Raw genomic sequence first — 21,686 nt, 5'->3', positions numbered from 1 at the left:
TCTGCAATTAAGCCATCAGATTAAACTTGACTTTGAATAGTTACCTGAACATTCTTTCGGGGTCTAATGAAGCCAACCAGAAACTGTAGGAATTTGAATAGTAGTTGCACGTTCCTCTTCCATGACATTCTATAAAGGGACTGGCCCGGAATTTTTCCAAGCAAGAGCCTGGGGAGGCCAGTGCTTGTCCAGCGCCCTCTGAACCTGCACTTGTGAACTGTCACAATAAAAGCAGCCAGATCAGACATCTGTGTACAGGGCTCAAAAAATATCAATGCTTTTATTTTCTTTTTGTAATAGGAGCCAGTAAGAACCACCTCCTCTTCTGAAAGCATTCATTACATTTCTTGTGCTTCTTTACCCAGATTTGCCCACTCCAGGTACCTTTCAAGTTGATGGAAAATAAAAATAAAATCAAAAATCATCAAAAGTAGAGCAAAAGCCATTCATTTTGCCTGGAATGCTCATTTCCTCCAGCTCTGACTGGTTCTTTCTTGTCTTTGGGTAGGTGTGGGGGGCCTGCTTAAATATAAACTCTAAAATTCCTTGGCCTCATTCCAATCAGTCTGTCCCTTTATCTTACCTTACTTCCTTCATAGTAATGCTCACCATCTGAACTCATTATTGTTATTGTTACTTTGTCTTCTTGCTTATATGTCTACCACTAGGACTTAAGCTCCACCTGAGCTGGAACTTTGGCTCACTGCTGGCATCCTTAGTGCCTAGAATGGTCATGGCACAGAGCAGGTGTTTAATACATATTTGTTGAATTAATGATTGAATGAATGGACAGCTGTGAGTAAAGACAGGGGAATAATGTATCATAAATGATGCTGGACAGAATATGAAGAACCACTAACTGCATCTGTGCAAGTATCAGAATCACAAATGTTAATCCATAATTTTCTTCATTCAGTACTTATGTCGAGGGAATTTTTCTTTAAAAGGCTGTTTCTCTTAGTTCCCAACATCACAGGAACTCCAAAGGGGCACACTATAAAGCACAAAGATTTTGGAGCAGGCAGACCCAGATTCCAATCCCAGTTTTACCACTTACCAGTTATGAGACCCTGGGAAAATTACTTTACTTCATTCTTACTTGTAAAACTGTAGGTGACAGAAACTGCCTTGCAAGTTTTTCAGAAGGATTTTGGAAGATGTATATAAAACGGTTGCCACATTTTTTAAAAAGGGTATTCTATTGCCATATGGTAGCTATTATTTACCTAAATGTCTTAGAATTTGTGGGTAATCTCTTTCTGAGAAATTATTATTATTACTTTATTTTATTTTAGGGCTGCACTTGCGGCATATGGAAGTTCCCAGGCAAGGGGTCAATTGGAGTTGTAGCTGCCGGCCTACACCACAGCAACAGCAACACCGGATCCAAGCCTCATCTGCAACCTACACCATAGCTCACAGCAATGCCAGATTCGTAACCCACTGAGTGAGGCCAGGGATTGGATCCTCATGGATCCCAGTCAGGTTCGTTAACCGCTGAGCTACGAAGGGAACTCCCGAGAAATCCTTTTTTAAAATGTTCCATTATTTACCAAAAAACAACTTAAAAAAAAAAAAGGTATAGTTACAGATTTTCCAGCAAATGTCCACACCAGATTATGCATACTCATGTCAGCCAGGATCATTCCTGGAGGCCATAGCTCCTCCAGCCCAATGCTTTCATTCTACAGGTAATCTTTGCTATGAATTTGCTGTTCCTTTTCTCCTTACCATGATAAAAGAAAATCCTTTCCAAAGAGAAATCCAGCCCTGGGGACATGAGGGGATCTCAGTGGTTTGGCTGTGAATGGCTATGGCAATGGCAGGAGCCTCACAGACGGTGCACCTGTAACAGGAAACAAAGTATATGGCAGCCTCACCACATCTGCCCCATGATGTGCTGCCGTATAGTCCATTACAGACAGAGGGATTCCCTGCTTCCATCACAGAACTAAGGGATTGGGTTTTTACCTGCTAATATAAGGCTCCAGGGCCCTGCCAGTAATCGGAGCCATGTCCATTGGCATCAGAGCTGGTGTTGACAGCCAGTATGAATAATCGTTTCGAGATGCGAAATTACATACATCATTGATATTGCAGAACAAGAATGGCATTGTGGTAAATCGCTGTAGGCAGCTGCCAAGAGTTCCTAATAAAACACCGGACTGGGTATCATGTTCGGTAAACTCAAATTATTTGGTTATCATTGCTAGATAGAGGCTAATTAAAACATAACCTATGGCAAAAACTGGAGAAAGACACAAAAGAGCGATTTGCAAAATGTGTGAGTGAAAAGTTTTAACACCGCTAGAAATCAAAGATCCAAGAGGGAAACAAATCCTCCTTCCTTTTTCCACCCTTAACCCTTTCTGTCGTCTTTTCTCATCAGTCTAGACCTTGAGGGCTAGTGGAGATGGGTTGGAAAAATGTCTTTGCTCCAAAGTATTACCAGTTCTTCATATGTCTATAATAGCCAATAATCAGAAAAAGCTTTAGAAACAATATTAGTTTTTAGGTTAAATCTCAGCCAGGTTATTTAAATGAAAATTTTTTGTACTGCACAGAACAACCTAGACTGGCACTCATGAGCCAGGCTCCTTCCAGAGCTTACGTTCCCACATTGACTTTTACACATTATCACAATGTCCTATTTACTCTCTTTAAAGGGTGCGCTAAGATACTCAGGTTGTTTACACTTTAGAGGGGAGTAGCCCATGCCATAAAAAATGTACGATCTGTGTACAAAGTGGCTAGAAACGAGAACGGGGGCATTACCCAGGTCCTGTCCATGGGATCGTTCATTTCCTTGTACAAAGAGAAGAGAAAACCCGCTATAGAGTGGCTCTGTCCCTTCTGGACAGGAGGGAATTGTTGTGGTCTGGCTGTGCCGGGTGAAGACAAAGCCCCTCATCGTTGTCCCCCTTGCAGGTGGCCCAGTCTCTCCAGGTCTCCCCTTCAAGCCTGGCAGTCCATCATACCCAGGCGGTCCTTTAAAAAACACATTATATGTGTTGCAACACAAAACCTCAAACTTATTCCAAAATACTAATTCAAATGTTTAAATATATTAAGCCCCCAGTATAGAAAGGAGTCCTAAAGAATAATGACTTAAGATTTCCCATTGTGGCTCAGTGGGTTAAAGACCTGACGTTGTCTCTGTGAGGATGCAGGTTCAATTCCTGGCCTCGCTCAGTGGGTTAAGGTTCTGGCATTGTCACAAGCTGCAGGCAGGTCACAGATGCGGCTTGGATCTGGTGTTGCTGTAGCTGTGGCATAAGCTTCAATTTTACTCCTAGTCCAGGAACTTCCATATGCCACAGGTGTGGCTGTAAAAAGAAAAGTAGTAATGACTTATGAGTATTTAAGGAGTATTCTAAAATATCGACTTTTTAAAAAAATTACACAGTGCCTCTTAATATAGATATTTATGTATCTGATGTTGAGTTTTTTGAGACAGGTCTTCTTTATCTTTGTATTCCCCTGGGGAGCCTGGCAACAAGACAAACCCTGTCTACTTGCTAATATTTCCTGACACAGTTTGTGTGGCAGCACTCTGGCTCTTGCTGTGGCCCCACCCAGAAATACACACTCGGTCAGTGAAGTTTTTAAATTAATGGAATTATTGATAAGGGTTTTGTTTTTTTTACTGCTTCAAAAAACACATTCTGAATGATTAATAATGATTAGTGGTCTTTTATTTTATTTAACTAATTATTATTATTTTTTTCCTGCACCTGCGACATGCAGAAGTTCCCGGGCTAGGGATTGAACCCACACCACAGCAGGGACCTGAGCCACAGAATTGACAATGCCAGATCCTTAACCAGGGAATACCCAATTAATAGTGCTGGAAAGTTCACTCACGACAATACTAAATGGAGTGATTATGCAATTACCATTATAATTACTATTATTAGCATTATATTTGAATTTTTAAAGACAAACATCTAGTTTTTACAGTTGTATTATAGTAGATCTGGGCATATGTTGATGAATTGGGACATCATATTCAGAATTTTGTCTTACTTTAACAAATCAGCAATCCTAAAAAATAAGATTTGAACAGCTAGATATGTTCTAGAAGAGTACTTTTGAAACTTTGCAGAAGCTAAATTTTGATCCAGGCGTATCAAATCGACACATAGAAGCTTATGTTCAGACTAAAGAACTTAAAGAAGCCCTTCTTCAGGACACATAGTTGAATTGTTGAACTATATTAGAGAATGGCATAGTGAAAATATGGCTTTTCTAAATAAGGATACTACGTTGCTCTTCTATTCATAGCAAGGTAATATTTTCCAACCATGGTCTTACAGGCCACTCTTTTAAGGAGATATTTTTAACTAAGTACATAGTATCCACCCTTCTGAAAAAAAGAACTGGTGTTTCATTAGGTCTGTTTGTCCTCAGGTTAAAAATCTGGAGTACATTTGCCAAGGTAAGAGATAGGAAGAATGGTGTATTCCAATAACTGTTGATTTTTTTTTGGTCTTCATCTTAAAGAATGTTTGCCCTGGCTTTTAGTCTAATATGCATGATACAAACTGAAAGATCTAGAGTCCTCTTTTGGCCAGAAGTTGAAACAAGCCTCCTTTCTCTGGACATACAGGGAGAGCAGCTCTTCTTCAGGGAAGGAAAAAAGCCAGCTGTTTGTTTACCTTGCTCTCCTTTACAACCTTTGTTGCCCTTTTCTCCAATTGGTCCAGGAGTCCCTGGTATTCCATCCAGGCCTGGTTTTCCTCTTGGCCCACAGGATTCTAGGCAAAAAAACCCAACATTATATTGAATGGTTCATACAGGATAAAAGGCAGGATGGCCAATTAGTCCAGTTTACCCAAGACTTCCCTAGTGTCCTCAATAATAGTCCTGCAAACTGGAGTTCCCATCATGGCTCAGCAGAAATGAATCTGACTCATATCCGTGAGCTCGCAGATCTGATCCCTGGCCTTGCTCAGTGGGTTAAGGATCTGGCGTTGCCTCGAGCTGTGATGTAGGTTGCAGACGCGGCTCGGATGCTGCGTTGCTTCGGCTGTGGCATAGGCCAGTGGCTACAGCTCCAATTTGACCCCCTAGCTTGGGAACATTCAAATGCTGCCAGTGCAGCCCTAAAAAGACAAAAAAAAAAAAAAAAAAAAAAAGTCCTGCAAACAGAAGAGACCCTCAGCCCCAGGCAAACTGAAGCAATTGATGATCCAACATATTACATCCTACTTTCCAAGGGGGGGAAAAAAAACCCTAAAAAATGAAATAGAATATAAAATACAGCAGTTTAAAATTGTGCTACCGTTTTAATTTATAATGCTCCAGAATTCACTATGTATTGTACTGCTCAGAGTAATAAGCAATCTCTCTTATCTTCCAGGCGATTCAGGCAAACTTTGAACACAACCATTCCATGCAGAAGTCTTTTACAATATGCTAAGCCTCCGTAAAGGGGTTAGTTCAATTTCTAGGCAGCAATATTTTGGAAAGATTTCATACTATTAGGCATACATTTGCATTTATTCCTCTCCCAAGTGCTGTACAAAGAGTTAGGAAAGTATAAATACATGGAACTCAGGTTTATTTGGGCAGTCATTTAGAACTATTTAGAGCTCTAAGAATAAGAGTTGTCAGAGAAGAGAGACATAAAACTTCTACCTTAATTAAAAACAAAAAAGCATGAGTGCCCTAAAGTATATTTGCTCAAGTTTATACCATATACAACAGTTTTCAACAGATTCAACAGAAGGTTTTTTATTTGCTGGTCAAGAGTAAAATGAACCCAATCCCAGTCAGTACTGCCAGTTCCACACCTGGGACTCCCTGTGGCCCCGGGGGCCCAGGATCTCCTTGCATCCCTGGTTCTCCAGGTGGGCCAGGTGGTCCTGGGCTTCCTGGAAGGGAGAGGATCTTAATTGTGCCCGGGTCTCCACGTGCACCTATCGACATGAACATAAGAAGATGATGGCTTTACTGATGAGGAAAGTGACTCTTTCTTCACGGAGGGCAATACTAGGGAAACAAAATTTACCAGGTGGTCCTTTTGGCCCAATTCGCCCTGGAGGTCCAATTGGCCCCAGAAATCCTGAGTTACCTTTCTCCCCTTAAAAAAAAAAAAAAGAGAGAGAGAAAAAGGCAATATGATTTCACATAGAACAAAGGGTTTCCTAGCATTTCAAGTTGATGACCGACTTGAAGGGTAGATACCGGAAGTTACGACCAGAGATGTTACGAGCTCTGTGACAATGGCTTCTGCTTTAATTATATTCATGTGGGTTTTGGTACTTCATTTGGACCCAAGTGGTCACTTTAATGTCTATGAAAAATATATTCTTGGAGTTCCCATTGTGGCTCAGCAGGTTAAGAACCTGACACAGTGTCCATAAGGATGTGGGTTAGATCCCTGGCCTTGCTCAGGGGGTTAAGGATGTGGTATTGCTGCAAGCTGCGGCGTAGGTTACAGATGAAGCTCGGATCCTCTGTTGCTGTGGCTGTGGCATAGGCTGGCAGCTGCAACTCTGATTCACCCTTTGGTCTGGGAACTTCCATGTGCCACAGGTGCAGCCGTAAAAAGAAAAAAAAAAAATCTAGAGGAGTTCCCTCTGTGGCACACTGCACTGGGTTAAGAATCTGACTCCAGCAGCTCCAGTCGCTGTGGAGGCTGTGGGTTGGGATTCCAGGCCTGGTGCAGTGGGTTAAAGATAGAGCGTTGCTGCAGCCGTGGCCTAGGTCACAGCTGTGGCTCGGATTCAGTCCCTGGCTCAGGAACTTTCATATGACCTGGGTGTGACCATAAAATTTATATTTATATAAATGAACATAGGAACATATATATATTCTAGAACTGGGCATTAAGAATGAGTATTTTAGCATCCAAGGGGAAAAGTTCCTGAGAAAGTAATTTAATATTTTAACTTCGGAAACTAATTTAATATTTAAGGATAAAATATTTAAATACTTAAGATAAAATATGAAGTGATACTAAAACTTATTTCAGCACTTCCTGTGGCATTATACTGGTTTTCATAGTTATCTACTTTCTTAGCTTATTACTCCGGATTTACTAGTAGCCCAAATTTAGTTGTGTTAGGAAGACTCATGAGCACAAATAGAAGGTCTGCCTTGATGTAAACCATCAAAGTAGTAAGATTTCCCTCCCAACAGTCTTTTTTTTTTAAATAACAGAATATTTTTAATAGTTATTTCCCAAATACAATTTTTTTTCTACTGTACAGCATGGGACCCAGTTACACATACATGTACACATACTATTTTCACACATTATCATGCTCCATCATAAGTGACTAGACATAGTTCCCAGTGCTACACAGCAGGATCTCATTGTTAATCGATTCCAAAGGCAATAGTTTGTATCTATCAATCCCAAGCTCCCCAACCACCCCACTCTCTCCCCCTCCCCCTTGGCAACCCCAAGTCTATTCTCCAAGTCCATGATTTTCTTTTCTGTGGAAAGGTTCATTTGTGCTGTATATTAGATACCAGATATGAGTGATATCATATGGTATTTGTCTTTCTCTTTCTGACTTACTTCACTCAGTATGAAAGTCTCCAACAGTCTTTGACATGAATAAAAGGTTACCAAGAGCCACTGATTTGGAGAAATAATGTCTTTAAAAAAATCTTGACATAATATAGACATTACATCTGACTACTTAGAAAGAAGTTAATACTAAATATGATATTCATAGCAGGAATGTCATAAAACAATTACATTAGCAAAAGTTAACTGGCAACTACACTGTAACTTATGCACCTGACATCGGAACTTGAGGATGGGGTTGATATTTGTTTACATCTGCCAGAAGTATTTTCCCCATTGGAGATTCAACATTTCCAAATAAAGAGGTGGAAACCTGTCAGCAGTGCCAGACGAAGGACAGTCTTATTTGGAAATCTGAGAGTAAGTGAATGTGTTTCGTGGAACATACTTCAAAGGAACGGATTTTACAAATGTTCCCTCTATATACATCTAAGTGTTTCACCAGAATCTTTCTTTAGGAGGGCCCTTCTATAATTTTGCAAGTTTTAGCTATTCCTATTCTGAGACTGAGGGAGTGACAAAACATACACATTTTCCCCAGGCTGCCTGCCAATATTCACCCACCCAATGTCTCATGAGATTCCTTAAAATCACTTGCTTGGACTTCCTAGCTAATGAGCTTTTTGAAAAGCCAGCAGTTGAAAGCATTCAAGAGGTTCTCTCTGAATCCCCCTTGTCCTCCTCCAGACCCGGGAAAGTTTGATTTTCATGGAAATGTGGTTTTGTTCCCTTTGACTATACTTATTATTTAGCATCTATTTAGTACACTAATAGAATCCCTGCACACTCAAAGCAATACTAGTGGATTTAACCAGCTAAAACAACAAACCCAATATTCAAAGTGTCACCGAAGGTCACAGCACCCTTATGGAAGACTTGAGAATACTCTCCTGAAACCTGAAGTTTAAATGTGTGTGTATGAGCATTTTAAATGTAAAATCTCCAAATTATATGTTTTCTCTGATTGAAAACATAATACTTGTGTCCCATAAAAAATGCTTAAACCTGCAAATAAAAATTTACTTGCCCTTCCCCATTCAAAAGGTGAATATTCTTTTAGATGTTCAGCTATTTAAAATTATCATACATGGGCAGGGTAAATAAACCATTCAAAGCAATACTGTTTCTACTGATGGAGCTTCCCATCCCCCATCTCAATGCCCATCAGTACTCTCAAAGGTAACCACTGTAAACTGTTTCTAAGTTTTTCTATTATTTCCATCCTCAGGGTATGATTTAATTATTAATGCCCATGGGGTTGGGTGCTAGTGGAGTCTTCCTTCTTCATTCATACTGAGGTCTTATTTGTATCCCAACTGTCTGGTGACTGTAGGGATTCAGTAAGTATGTTTGTGCCCTAAAATATGAATCATGGTCCTTGTCTTTGCATACAAAGAATAGTGCATGATGAAACTAATACCTTTTATGCCTGGAAATCCATGGAATCCAGGATCACCTCTGACCCCTGGCAGACCTGGGGCACCTGGTGCTCCCTATATTTCAAGTAAGAAAGAAGAGAACCACAGACAAAATTTTAAAATCACAATACACACTGCAGTTTTTTTTAAGCATATGGGATATAATATTTTATTGGTTCAGAATGCGCTAAAGTTGATGGATATCAGTTTTACATTCCAATTCAGTCTTTCACTCCCTATAACTCCCCTGCCACCTAAGACCTCAGCTTAGGACTATCATTTTCAATGAAAAAAGAAGTTAAAACCAACCCTTAAGCCCAAGAGCAAATATAACTTCTGATGTCAATGTTTGGGTGTGAAAAGTGGATACAATCAGATTTTTTTTTTTTCTTTTTTGGCCACCCTGAGGTGTATGCAGTTCCTTGGCCAGGGATCAGATCCAAGATGTAGCTGCGACCTGTGCCGCTGTGGCAATGCCAGATCCACTGTGCCAGGTCAGGGAATGAACTGGCATCCTGGTGCTGCAGAGATGCTGCCAATCCCGTTGTACCACAGCGGGAACTTTGCAATTGGATATTCCGTATTCTAAACTGAACTGCCCAAAATGTGGAGATTTTTTTTTTTTTTTCAAGAAGAACAGGCACCAGACTGCCAGAACGAAAATAGCTTGTATTTGTAATTCTTGCAAAGACAACAGAGTTGCTACTGAATCGTAGCAGCCACCAACAGTCTAACTAAGCCAGCAGTTATAAATTACTCTGGTTAGAGTGGTGCAAGTAAAGGTTCCAGGGACAGGAGCATGAAGGCGTTGTCAGGAGAGTTTTGACATGGGCTTATGGCAAGGATGCAACGACCTGACTGGGCATAGATGCTCCCTCCTTAGGAGGCTCACATTAATTGCTCCTGTGCCCATGAGGTGCTCAAGCAAGGCCATAGGAGGAAAGAGGAGGGAATAGGACTTCCAAAAAGAGTGATGTGTCAGAATGCATGTTGAATTTACCCTTATATTCTTCATTTGAATTGAGTCAGAGTGCTACTACTTGACAACAGTGAAGTAAAGGCCATGACAAATGCCAGGAATAACAAAGCTGGTCTTTGAGCCAGCTGACCTTGGAGCAAGAAGATCAAAAAAGGAACTGTACTATTTCATAGATAAGGGGGTGTACAGTAAAAAGGGAGGAAGAGACTACAAAACCATGTGATCAAGGATTCTCAGGCTTCTCTCTGGCCTGTCCTCTCCAGGGAAAGTAACCAGGAGGAGGCTGTTGTGCCAGGCTCAGCCCTTGGTGCAGGGGCGGAGGGCATTCTATGCAAGGAGAGAGCTGTTAAGGGCAAGGAATCAGTTTTGACATCCGTCAAGAAGAATTATCTTTCAAGCGCAAATGTAGAAACCTAGACTGACCTTGCAAATAAAGCAGATTAAAGAGAGATCACATTTCCAAAACAAACTTTCCACATCCCAGGGTCTTTGGAAGAACTTTCAACGTGATCATAGGATCAGGGTTTGCCACTCTCAAAGAATCATGGAGCACATGAGAAATACCTAAGACTGAAGATGGGCAAATATCTCATTTTTTAAAAAAGTTTTAAAAAGCTAGATTCTGGAAATCAAGTACTAAGAGAGCTTAAGAAAAATAAAAATTAAAATTAAAAGAAAAAAAAAAAAGGGAGTTCCTGTCATGACTCAGTGGTTAGTGAACCCGACTAGGAACCATGAGGTTGTGGGTTCGATCCCTGGCCTCACTCAGTGGGTTAAGGATCCGGCATTGCCATGAGCCTTGGTGTAGGTCGCAGATGTGGCATGGATCCTGAGTTGCTGTGGCTGGGCTGTAGGCTGGCAGCTGTAGCTCCAATTGGATCCCTAGCCTGGGAACCTCCATATGCCACAGGTGTGGCCCTAAAAGGCAAAAAGACAAAAAAAAAAAAAAAAAAAAAGAAGATAAAAAGGAAAAAAGAAAGCGTGAGTGTACCATGTTTCCTAACAATAAGCCGTGCTAAAATACCTCCTTACCCATCACCTGAAAACACAGAACATCTATGGCATAACTCTGATTTCCTCATTAGTTTCCAAGAACTTGCTGTATGTACACAGAGGCATCAGGCTTTTCAAATATGCTGCTGAAAGAAAGCTAGGGAAGGTGAGCCTGGTGTTGAGTGAGAGACTGTGAATTGAGGGATCTCAATAGGCTGGGAGCATGAGCCTAAATGAACAAAATGATGTTTAAGAAAAATAAGTGTGAAAGGTTTGCACTTAAGTCACAAATAAACAAAGAGACCAGACAAAAAGTAATGGAGAAAACCTAGCAGCAGTTCATGAGGAGAAGGCACAAGGGCTTTCATGCACCATACACTCAATGTCTGATGATGATGCGGTGACAAGGCAACCAAAGAGCCCATGTAGAATTCTAGGCTGGATTATAAAACAGATAGGGGAGTTCCCACTGCAGCCCAGCAGTTTAAAAACCCGTGAGGGGTTTGATCCCTGGCCTCCTTCAGTGGGTTAAGGATCTGGTGTTGCCTTGAGCTGCGGTGTAGGTTGAGGATATGGCTCAGATCCAATGTTGCTGTGGCTGTGGCTATGGACTGTAGCTGCAGCTCTGATTCAACTCCTAGCCTAGGAACTTCCACATGCCACAGAAATAAAACATAAATTTGAAAACAGAGATGTTCAGGACAGCGAGACCCTTCCATCCTTCAGCTACTCCATGGGATGCTAAGGTCTTACTCCTGGAAGGTGTTTGTCCCAGAGGCTGCATTTTTAAGGTATTGACAAGCCAGGAGAGATTCAGAATAGAGGCAGGATTGATGAAAGGTTAAACTGAATTCGAGGAAAAAAAAAAAACAAAAAAAAAAAACAAGTCTCGATGGGGAGAGAAAATACTCCAAAGGAAATGGCAGCTATTTACAAATACTTGAAGGCACATCAAGGGGAGAAAACAGACATTTAGAGGAGGGCAAAGATAATTTTGCAAGCATATTAATAGAGAAAAGTGATGTTGTCATCCAGAGTGATCCCAAGCTTCCAAGTGAAATTGTTCAGAGTCTAAATAAGAAGGGGTCAGAAATGACACAGAGAAGGGTCCCATAGGGATCTAACTTTCAGAGGCCTCCCAAAGAGCAAATCTATCCAAGATTCTCTGATTTTTTTAAACCTTCTAGACACCATCTTCTTTTGGACGCACTGCACAGAAGGATCACGAGTGGGCAATTTTTGTTGCCTCCAGGTAATTTGACCCTGGCCATTGATTTAGAAGAATATAAGACATTGGAGTTTCTGTTGTGGCTTAGCAGGTTAAGAACACAACACAGTCTCCATGAGGTTGTGGGTTTGATCCCTGGCCTTACTCAGTGGGTCAAGGGACCAGCGTTGTTGTATTGTAGGCTGCAGATACAGCTTGGATCCAGTGCTGCTGTGGCTGTGGCCTATGCTGCAGCTGCAGCTCCGATTTGACCCCTAGCCCTTGAACTTCCATATGCCACAGGTGCAGCTGTAAAAGAGAAAAAAAATAAAAAATAATATGAGACATCAAAATAATTTTCCACACTTACCGGATGACCTGGGGGCCCCATGTCTCCTACAGTTCCAGGTGGACCTCTTGGGCCAGGTTTGCCCATAAATCCCTTGTCTCCTTTTATACCTTCTACGGGACTCCCTGGAGGGCCGGGGGGACCAGGCTCACCTGAATTCACAAAAAGCTGGTCAATTTTGCCCCTCAGGGAGCTTGGCAGCTGCTGTCAGTGATTCTTTTGAACCAAAAGCAAACCCTGCACCTTATCATTATGTCAAAGGGCAAACCCTGCATCTTATTACCTCAAAGAGCAAACTCTGCACCTTAGCATCATGTAGAACATTCTTTCTCTTACGGAGCATGATGGGACTGTGAATGAGGTAATGCCAGTCCAGCACCTGGCACTGGGCATGAAGTCTTTCTTCCTGATGACTCTGCAAGAGCAAGCTCTGTGCCTACCCCAGTACCTCGTACAGAGTAGGAGCTCAGTAAATACTGGCGAATGGATGCACCTGTCTCATTTAGGCTCATTAATTTTGTATTTATTAATTGTTCAAACAGGTCCCTCTGCCTCAACACCAACAGCTGAACTGCACTCCGAGGGAGAATGGGTGGGCATATGGGAAGGTAGCAGAGACCAGAGGGAGGAAGAAGCAAGACGGTCCCTAGAGAGCGTTGACAGCTGACATCAAATGTTATTTTCATTCTTTCATCTTTCTTAAAAGCAGACCCTCTACCTGGGTTTCCTCTGGGGCCAGGTGGACCTGGATCTCCTTTTCGGCCGGGGATGATTGCACCAGGAAAGCCTGGTGGCCCTGGAGGTCCTGTCATGCCAATGGGCCCTCGAGGGCCAGCATCTCCCACTGTCCCTTTCCTGCCAGGGAGGCCAGGCAAGCCTGGGGCTCCCCTGTCTCCTTTGGCTCCTGCAAAGAAAAAGATCTGATAAGTTTTCACCATTTCCCTCTCCTTGCTGTTACAGTTCAGGATCGTCCCTAATAATGTAGACACTTTGCCTCAAGCCATTAAGATTCACAACATAATATTTTTAAAGAGGTTGACAAAAGAAATATAAGTCTATGGGGACTGATTCTAGACTCCATTCTACCTCCAACTAGCCATTTAATCCTGGCAAAGTCACTTCCCTGTTTCAAGTCTCAGCTTTCTTATTTTAAAAATGAAGCTAAGACCTGACAACTCAGTTATTTAAAAATCAGATCATTGTATAACTATAAATGTAATAAAATTCACTGAGTAAAAAAAAAAAAAAAATCAAGAGAGGCGTTCCAGTCTCAGTGGTTCATGAACCTGACTAGTATCCATGAGGACATGGGTTTGATCCCTGGTCTTGCTCAGTGGATTAAGGATCCGGCATTGCTGTGAGCTGTGGTGTAGGTCACAGATGAGGCTGGGATCTGGAGTTGCTGTGACCGTGGCGTAGGCCTAAGGCTACAGCTCTGATTCATCCATTAGCCTGGGAACCTCCATCTGCCGCAGGTGTGGCCCTAAAAAAACCCACAAAAGACAAAAAAAAAAAAAGCGGGAGAGAGAGAAAACACACAGATGGAAGAGCATGATATATGCACCAAAGTGTTCTGCCGTGTAAGCCACAATTATTATTATGTGGCAAACTTTAGTTACAGTGACTTTATTTAATCGCTGATAATTCAGCAGAGCCTTAACAAGCTGAACTTTACAGGGCAGGTTGGTGCATTTCAAGTTTCACCCAGATAAAGAACCACAAAGTTGCAATCCCTATTCTGTCCTCTGGTTACTTCTCCCCCAACAGGCAAACACTGGTCTGGGAGGGACAAATGTGGGGGGAGGTTTGGATTTAACCAAAGAAGACCCCTCCCCCCCCAAAAGGTCACAATGCCAGGCTAATATTTTCCATTTCAGAGAAACTTTAAGAAAATGTGCTTTGACCTTCATGACTGGAAAATGTTATATGAATGGAAAATAATCTCTCTCTCCACCCTCCCATCTTTGTATTATTCTAGAAATAGGCGATGGCGTGAAACCTGGAGACGGGTGAAAAGAAGGAAGACTGGGGATGGGGTTGGCACAGGCGAGGACTTGGGACCTCATTATGCAGACGGTGCTTAGAGTAATGATGAAAAAGTGATGAATATTGAATATCTAGCCATTTAATTATATCATATTCTTTAGCTTTTTCATGCCTGTAATTTATGTTTTTAAAAGGAAGTATTTAGACGATTTCAGCTCACTTCAAGCTGTGTCTGTCCTACAGGGGTCTGGTGGCAGTCTGAGACACTGAGATCCTGTCTGGGGCTGTATATTCTATGCCCATGAAGGTGTTTCCCTGTTTTATAATACGATTTCTTTTTAGCACTTGGGAGAGTGAAAACTATTGAAAAGGATGCATACCTTCCAAGTCTCAATGAACTCTTCTCCATATTTAGTTATGCTAGAGGGACTGAGGCGCATAATCATTTACTTACATAATTAGGCTATTTGCCATTTTTTAAAAAGCTTTTTAATTTGAGATTTGATCATTTCATATCAAACTTTATCTTATTTTTATTTTTTATTTTTTGCTTTTTAGGGCTTTACCAGAGGCATATGAAAGTTCCCAGGCTAAGGGTTGACCAGTCGCTACAGCTGCCGGCCTACACCACAGCCACAGCAATGCCAGATCCAAGCCACATCTGTGACCTACACCATAGTTCATGGCAATCCCAGATCCTTAACCCACTGAGTGAGGTCAGGGATGGAACCCACATTCTTATGGATCCTAGTCAGGTTCATTAACCGATGAGCCATTAAGGGAACACCTTCGAAGTTTATTTTCAATTAAATGCTAAAGCGTTCTCCTTCCAAATGGTTAGACTGTGAGCTTAGCCTAGGAAAATGGACAGAAACTCTCCTTTTGACCATAATTCTAAAATTAGCCTGTGAAAAGCCTTTCTGCTGATGGGGAGGGAAGGTCCTTGGAGATGTGGGGACCCTGAGCTCAACCAAAAGGACTGTCACATCATCCAGAAACAGGAAAGAACAGCTCTTGTCTGTGTTCAGTGCTGAGCAGGTAGGTCAGAGCAGTCCCTGCCCCAGGAGGTTTCTCAGTAGCTTCAGGCTCCTCTCTGCTGGTTCCTTTGAGCATCAGTGACTAGAGGCCTTCATTGGGTTTTGGTTTCTTTGCTAATAAAATATTCCTACCTACAAGACCTGTGGTGGAGAAAGGTCAATAAAAAGTGCAAACGATCTAGTATTTCTTCTGGCAGGCTTCTACACAAAACGGAAAAAGTTAAAAAGACGCTGCTTATCTCATAAAACACTGGCATGAGAAATCCAGACTTGCAGTCTGTCGTACAAAAACTTGTATGTACGTTGAATGACATGGGCAGTAAACTGCCAAGTCTGAGATGCTGAGAGAGTTAGTAGGGAGCCCTTAACAAACAGCAGCCTGAGCCACAAGCTGGCTCTGGAGGTTGGAATCAGACCTATGAAGGTAACACGGTGGGAAAGGCTTCGTGTTATTACTACTGCATCTTAGAATAGCAGAGAGGGTTACAGCTTGAGAATCCATCAATTCTACCTCCATCTTTTTAGGAGGTGATGTATGTAAGCCATGCTAACAACAACGAAGTAAATACACAAGAAATCTTTCTTATGTTTAAAGACTTCCTTCTTCTTCTCCTCTTCTTCTTCTTTTTTTGTCATTTTAGGGCTGTACCTGCAGCACATGGAAGTTTCCAGGCTAGGGGTCGAATCGGAGCTATAGCTGCCAGCCTACATCACAGCCACAACGCTGGATCCGAGCCACATCTAAGACCTACACCACAGCTCACGGCAACACTGGATCCTTAACCCACTGAGTGAGGCAAGGGATTGAACCCATGTCCTCTTGGATACGGAGCCATGAGGGGAACGCCATGTTTAAAGACTTTCATAGGAGGAAATTCCAAAATTGGATCACAGTTTGTTCCTTTTATAGTGAGGGTTGTAATGAAGCATTTTCATTTAAATACTAAGAATATAAGCATCCTGTATTACCAATGGAAATTCTTTCATTCAAATGTCAAGTTTAATTTTATCTATCAGGCATATTAATTTAGATTCTGTCCTTGAAAATGCATATCACCAGGTTCAGGAAGGAAGACCGGCTCACCTTGATCACCAGGCTTGCCTCTTGGACCTGGAAGTGCCCCAAGCAAACCTGAAAGAGAAAATTGTGGCATATTAATGTTTTATTTATATGGTTAATTTTATTACATATATAAAATTTATGCATATATATAATTTAGTCTGCTTGGTCAGTTTCCCTGTAGTAGCAGAAAGAAGTTTATTTTTAATTTTTGAAATTTTTTTTTTGCTTTTTAGGGCCGCATGTGCAGCATATAGAAGCTCCCAGGCTAGGGGTTGAATCAGAGTTGTATCCGCTGGCCTATGCCGCAGTCACAGCAATGCTAGATTCAAGCTGAGTCTGCAACCTACACCACAGATCATGGCAACGCCGGCTCCTTAACCCACTGAGCAAGTCCAGGGATCGGACCCGCATCCTCATGGATACTAGTCAGATTAGTTTCTGCTGAGCCACAACGGGAACTCCAGAAAGATGTTTAATTATCACACACCCAGAACAGGTACAAGCTCATCAGTTCTGTTAGAGGAGAAGTTCTAGAGTAGTGAAAGACGACAATGTCACTAATTATTCTACGAAAAGAAAAACTAGCGTAGCCAAGATAATGAGCAAGCTGTACCCGTTTCTCCTTTTTCTCCTGCTGGACCAGGAATTCCATCGCGTCCTTGATTTCCTCTCTCACCCACTGGTCCAGGATTTCCTGGGACTCCTGGAGGGCCTGGGGGCGGGGGGAGGATACCCATTCAAAGGGAGGACTCAGTTCTTATCAATGACCTAATGTAAGGAGCAGATGCGTGGGTTTCTGTGAAGGGTGTTCATTTGTCAGAACTGTGGTTATGTGAAGCTCAATTCACCGTGAAAAGTGTGGACAGACAGGTTAATGCTATCGTGAGGATTTTCACTTTGGAACGTATGGGTCTTTGAATTGCATAGGTATAAATACCTAACCCCGCGTTTCTGCATTGTCGTCTGGGGACTGAGGGACTCGGAGCTGCCTGCCATGGAACAGTCAGGAAAGAGCTACAGGTACACAGAGATTATACCTCGGGAGAAAGCAGGCTTCCCTCACAACGGGGAACTAGACAAAGTACAAAAATGGAACCTGGAGGGCCTTTTATTCCTGGAGAGCCAGGGAAGCCTTTCATTCCTTGAGATCCCAAATCACCAGCAGGACCAGGCTGTCCTATAAATGAAGAGAGAGGGGAAGGAAAAAAGAAAACCAAAAGAGAAATGAGTCCAACAAGGGCGGACCTGGATCAGGTCTTACAGTCAACAGTGCTCAAGCTGGCCTTCAGGGGGCGCCCTTGCTACCAGTCCCCTCCGGCTTTTGTCCTGGCTGCTTATTTCCCCAGAGACACACATCAGCGATGTGTCCAATCGTTTTCAAAGATGTATGGACCCTTGGATGTGTTCATTTATTTAGATTTAAGCACCACCTTTTATGACTGCCTGGCTAGCTCAGTCGGTAGAGCATGAGACTCTTAACCGCCACCCTTTTCCACAAAAGATTCGAAGCAACTGTGTGTGCAAAGATGATGGTGGATTAAATCATAAACAGGAAGAGAAGACAGACCCAGCATGAAGCTTTATCCCAAAACACAAGGGAGCGGAATTTCCAGGTAAGGGACAGAAAGTGCCTCCCCTTTTCTTTCTTTGAGAATTTACTACCAGATTCTGCTTTCATGTCCTACAGTCACATCTCCTTTAATTTAACAGAATCAAATGATGCAGGAAGATTAAGGGTGAACAGGATTAAGCGAGGAGACGTGGGATTTGGTAATTAGAGCACAATCTTCATTTGAAAGTTATCTCAGTTTCCGTGGTGTGGACGCTTAATATCGGATTTATTACTTTAAATGGAAGTGAGCAGCAAATCCAAGGAACCTTTCTGTGTTCGAAAAGAAAGTTTAAATATTATCATTAAGTAAGACCTGATGCTGCAACCCAGTGGCTGGGCAGTCGTTTTTTTAATCAAACAATACGAAAACCTAAACTCAAATAACTTAAACTGAAATAAGTTGGAGTTAAACTCAAAAACCTTAAACTCAAGCAGATAAGAAAGAAAGCCAATGTTCAACCTGGAAACATATTAGAAAAAAAAAAAAAAGGAAAAAGAACAAAGAACACCTCAGAACAACAGTGTTATTTTTATTTATTTATCTATCTTGCTTTTTAGGGCCGCACCCGTGGCATACGGGGGTTCCCAAGCTAGGGTTCAAATTGGAGCTACAACTGCTGGCCTATGCCACAGTCAGAGCAACTGACTGGATCTGAGCCGCATCTGCAACCTACACCACAGCTCACGGCAGTGCCAGATCCTTAACCCACTGAGCAAGGCCAGGGGTGGAACCCACAACCTCATGGTTCCTAGTTGGATTCGTCTCCAGTGCACCAGGATGGGAACTCCAGAACAACTGTGTTATGGGTTGAATTGTGTTGCCTTCAAATGCATATGTCAAGGTCCTAGTCCCCTTGTACCTCAGAATATCATCATATTTAGAGGTAGCATCTTTCAAGAAGCAATTAAACTAAAATGAGGTCCCTAGGGCAATCCCTAATCCAATAGGACCGGTGTCCTTATAAGAAGAGATTAGGACACAGATACACAGAAGAAAGACACAGGGAGAAGGTGGCCACAGAAGAGGCCTCAGAAGAAATCAACCCTGCCACTACCTTGATCTCAGAATTCCAACCTCCAGAGCTGTGAGGAAATTAATTTCTGTTGTTGAAGTCACCCAGTCTGTGGTGTGAGCTTTGGAAGCCCTAGAAAACTAACACAACTATCCTAAGGTGGGACAATGAGCTAACAGTTCCTGTCTTTAGGCTGAATTTGTTGAGGCAGCACTTCCAAAGTGTTGTTTGCAGGAGAGGAGGTTTTTAGATTCCAGGTCACCCAACTGGACAGAAGTGGCCTCCTTGTGATTCTTGTGCTCTGAATTTGAAGACAGAGTTGAACAAAAGCGAGCGTAGTACACCAACCCAACTATCTTTCTATTTACTGTTCTGGGAGGCGAGGGCCATGCCACGCATCATGCTTCCAGCTCTCGGGCTGTAAGGCCAGGACTCACCTGGATGGCCAGGACTTCCGGGACTCCCAGGAACTCCCTCAGGTCCAGCAGGCCCCGAACGTCCAGGTGCGCCAGGTGGCCCTCTTTCGCCTCTCTCTCCCATGTCACCTGGCAATCCTGGATCTCCCTTAAATTCAGTCAAACACCTTTAAGATTCTCATATAAGCGGGACATGTGATCAGAATAATCAGAATCAAGAATACATGATGTTTCTTTGCATGTATTTGTCTATTTATTTCTTAGCAATTCATGGGAAGTGTCTGCTACGTGCCAGCACCCTGGTAGCTGCCAGGAACAGATGGCTACATAATTTGTGGGGTGCAGTGCAAAATGAAAATGCAGCTCTCTTTTTAAAAAGCTAAAAAAAAAAAAAAAAATAGGGATGTTCCCATCGTGGCTCAGCAGTAATGAGTGCAACTAGTATTCATGAGGTTGCAGGTTCTATCCCTGGCCTAGCTCAGTGGATTAAGAATCTGGCATTGCCGTGAGCTGTGGTGTTGGTCACAGATGTGGCTCAGATCTGGCATTGCTGTGGCTGTGGTGGAGGCTGGCAGCTGCAGCTCTGATTCGATCCCTAACCCGGGAACTTCCATATGCCAAATGTGCGGCCCTAAAAAACAAAAATAAATAAATAAAGCTAAACTATGACATTTAGAATGGATAAGCAGTGAGGTCCTGCTAGATAGCATAGAGAATTATATCCAATCACTTGTGATGGACCATGATAGAAAATATTGTGTATATATATATATTTATGACTGGGCATATACAAAAGAATGTATATATATATGTATGACTGGGTCACTTTGCTGTACAGCAGAAATTGATAGAACATTGTAAATCAAATATAATAAAAAGTTAAAAAAATAAATAAATAGAATCACAGTGGCAAACAAACAAACAAAAAAAGCCTTTTGAGGGCAATTCAAGACAAATGGCAGAGCATTAAAGCACGCTGGAGTCCATATCAGCACAGGACCTCTGGGGCTACACCAGTCCCAAGCCCATGAAGATATCTGGTGGATACAGTTCCTGCCTTCATGGAGCTTTAGAGACCAGAGGGTGATAATTAGTAAATAATCACACATATGCATAGTTTCAAAATGTAATGATTAACTCAGGGGTAAGAAAGAAATAGATCAAATGGGTCTGTGTCCTTCAAATACTCTGCATGCAGATAAAGGTATGTCAATCACATGTTTTCAAAAAACTTTCTGTGATTTAATATTCATCAAATCTGTACTTCAGGGTTTTTTTTGGGAGGCCACACCCACAGTGTATGGAAGTTCCCAGGCCAGAGATTGAACCTGTGCCATCACAATGACCTAAGTTGCTTCAGTGACAATGCTGGGTCGGTCCTTAACCCGCTGCACCACAGGGGAACTCCTTTACTTCATTTTTATGATAAGTCTGAACATATGGGTTTCACAGTGACTTAAAAAATCTTGATGGTGGCTGATTAAAACACACTACTCTGTTACTAAGTTGTGCCAGCATGACAAAACCAGCTCATTTTGCATTTAATGCATAGTTTAAAAATTTTCTGGAGTTCCCATCATGGCTCAGCAGGTTAAGAACCCAACAGTGTCTGTGAAGACGTGGGTTCCATCACTCAGTAGGTTAGGGATCCGGTGTTGCTGCAAGTTGTGGCATAGGTTGCAGATGCAGCTTGGGCCTGGTGTTGCCATGGCTATGGTGCAGGCTGGCAGCTACATCTCCTATTTGACCCCTAGCTTGGGAACTTCCATGTACCTCAGGTGCAGCCCTAGCAAAAAGAAAAAAAAATTTCTTCTGAAATTTTTCCTATGAAAGCTTTTAAATCTAAATGAAACTATGAATTAATTGAATAGAGTTAAGTCAAACATGATATCTCAGTGGAAAGAGTCTCTGGCTGGTTTTCTGGGGACCTAGTTAAAAATAAAGAGCAAAGGAAATTTGTATGCTAAGTAATAAAGGGTTACTTTCTTGGGTCTTTGTGATTTCTAAACATTTCTGTCTTGTTTCACAGCTGGTGGATATCTTTAGGAAAAGTGATATTTTATTTGTCTC

At 42.1% G+C, this 21,686-nt stretch overlaps 1 protein-coding gene across 2 annotated transcripts in view; it reads right to left on the bottom strand.

The window, feature by feature from the left end:
• Window positions 1–21,686, bottom strand: part of COL4A3 (collagen type IV alpha 3 chain) — a 151,591-nt gene that overhangs the window by 3,385 nt on the left and 126,520 nt on the right. For both annotated transcript variants that reach the window (XM_021075272.2, XM_085001319.1), the window contains 14 exons: window positions 19,638–19,764; window positions 17,672–17,752; window positions 17,189–17,287; window positions 16,597–16,644; window positions 13,208–13,393; window positions 12,511–12,641; window positions 8,964–9,036; window positions 6,014–6,085; window positions 5,796–5,921; window positions 4,659–4,757; window positions 2,776–2,988; window positions 1,972–2,149; window positions 1,732–1,846; window positions 45–217 (listed from right to left, as the gene is read on the bottom strand). In XM_021075272.2, coding sequence (XP_020930931.2) covers window positions 45–217; window positions 1,732–1,846; window positions 1,972–2,149; window positions 2,776–2,988; window positions 4,659–4,757; window positions 5,796–5,921; window positions 6,014–6,085; window positions 8,964–9,036; window positions 12,511–12,641; window positions 13,208–13,393; window positions 16,597–16,644; window positions 17,189–17,287; window positions 17,672–17,752; window positions 19,638–19,764 — 1,721 coding nt within the window. The remainder of the gene's footprint in view (window positions 1–44; window positions 218–1,731; window positions 1,847–1,971; window positions 2,150–2,775; window positions 2,989–4,658; window positions 4,758–5,795; window positions 5,922–6,013; window positions 6,086–8,963; window positions 9,037–12,510; window positions 12,642–13,207; window positions 13,394–16,596; window positions 16,645–17,188; window positions 17,288–17,671; window positions 17,753–19,637; window positions 19,765–21,686) is intronic.

Source organism: Sus scrofa, chromosome 15 (assembly GCF_054392235.1).
Source record: "Sus scrofa isolate SSC_HxYL_T2T_F1_AM1 chromosome 15, Sscrofa_HxYL_maternal_Yorkshire_Landrace_v2.0, whole genome shotgun sequence".
In the NCBI taxonomy this organism is placed as follows: Eukaryota; Metazoa; Chordata; class Mammalia; order Artiodactyla; family Suidae; genus Sus; species Sus scrofa.
The sequence above is the reverse complement of the archived record's forward strand: the minus strand, read 5'-3'. Positions and strand labels throughout refer to the sequence as shown.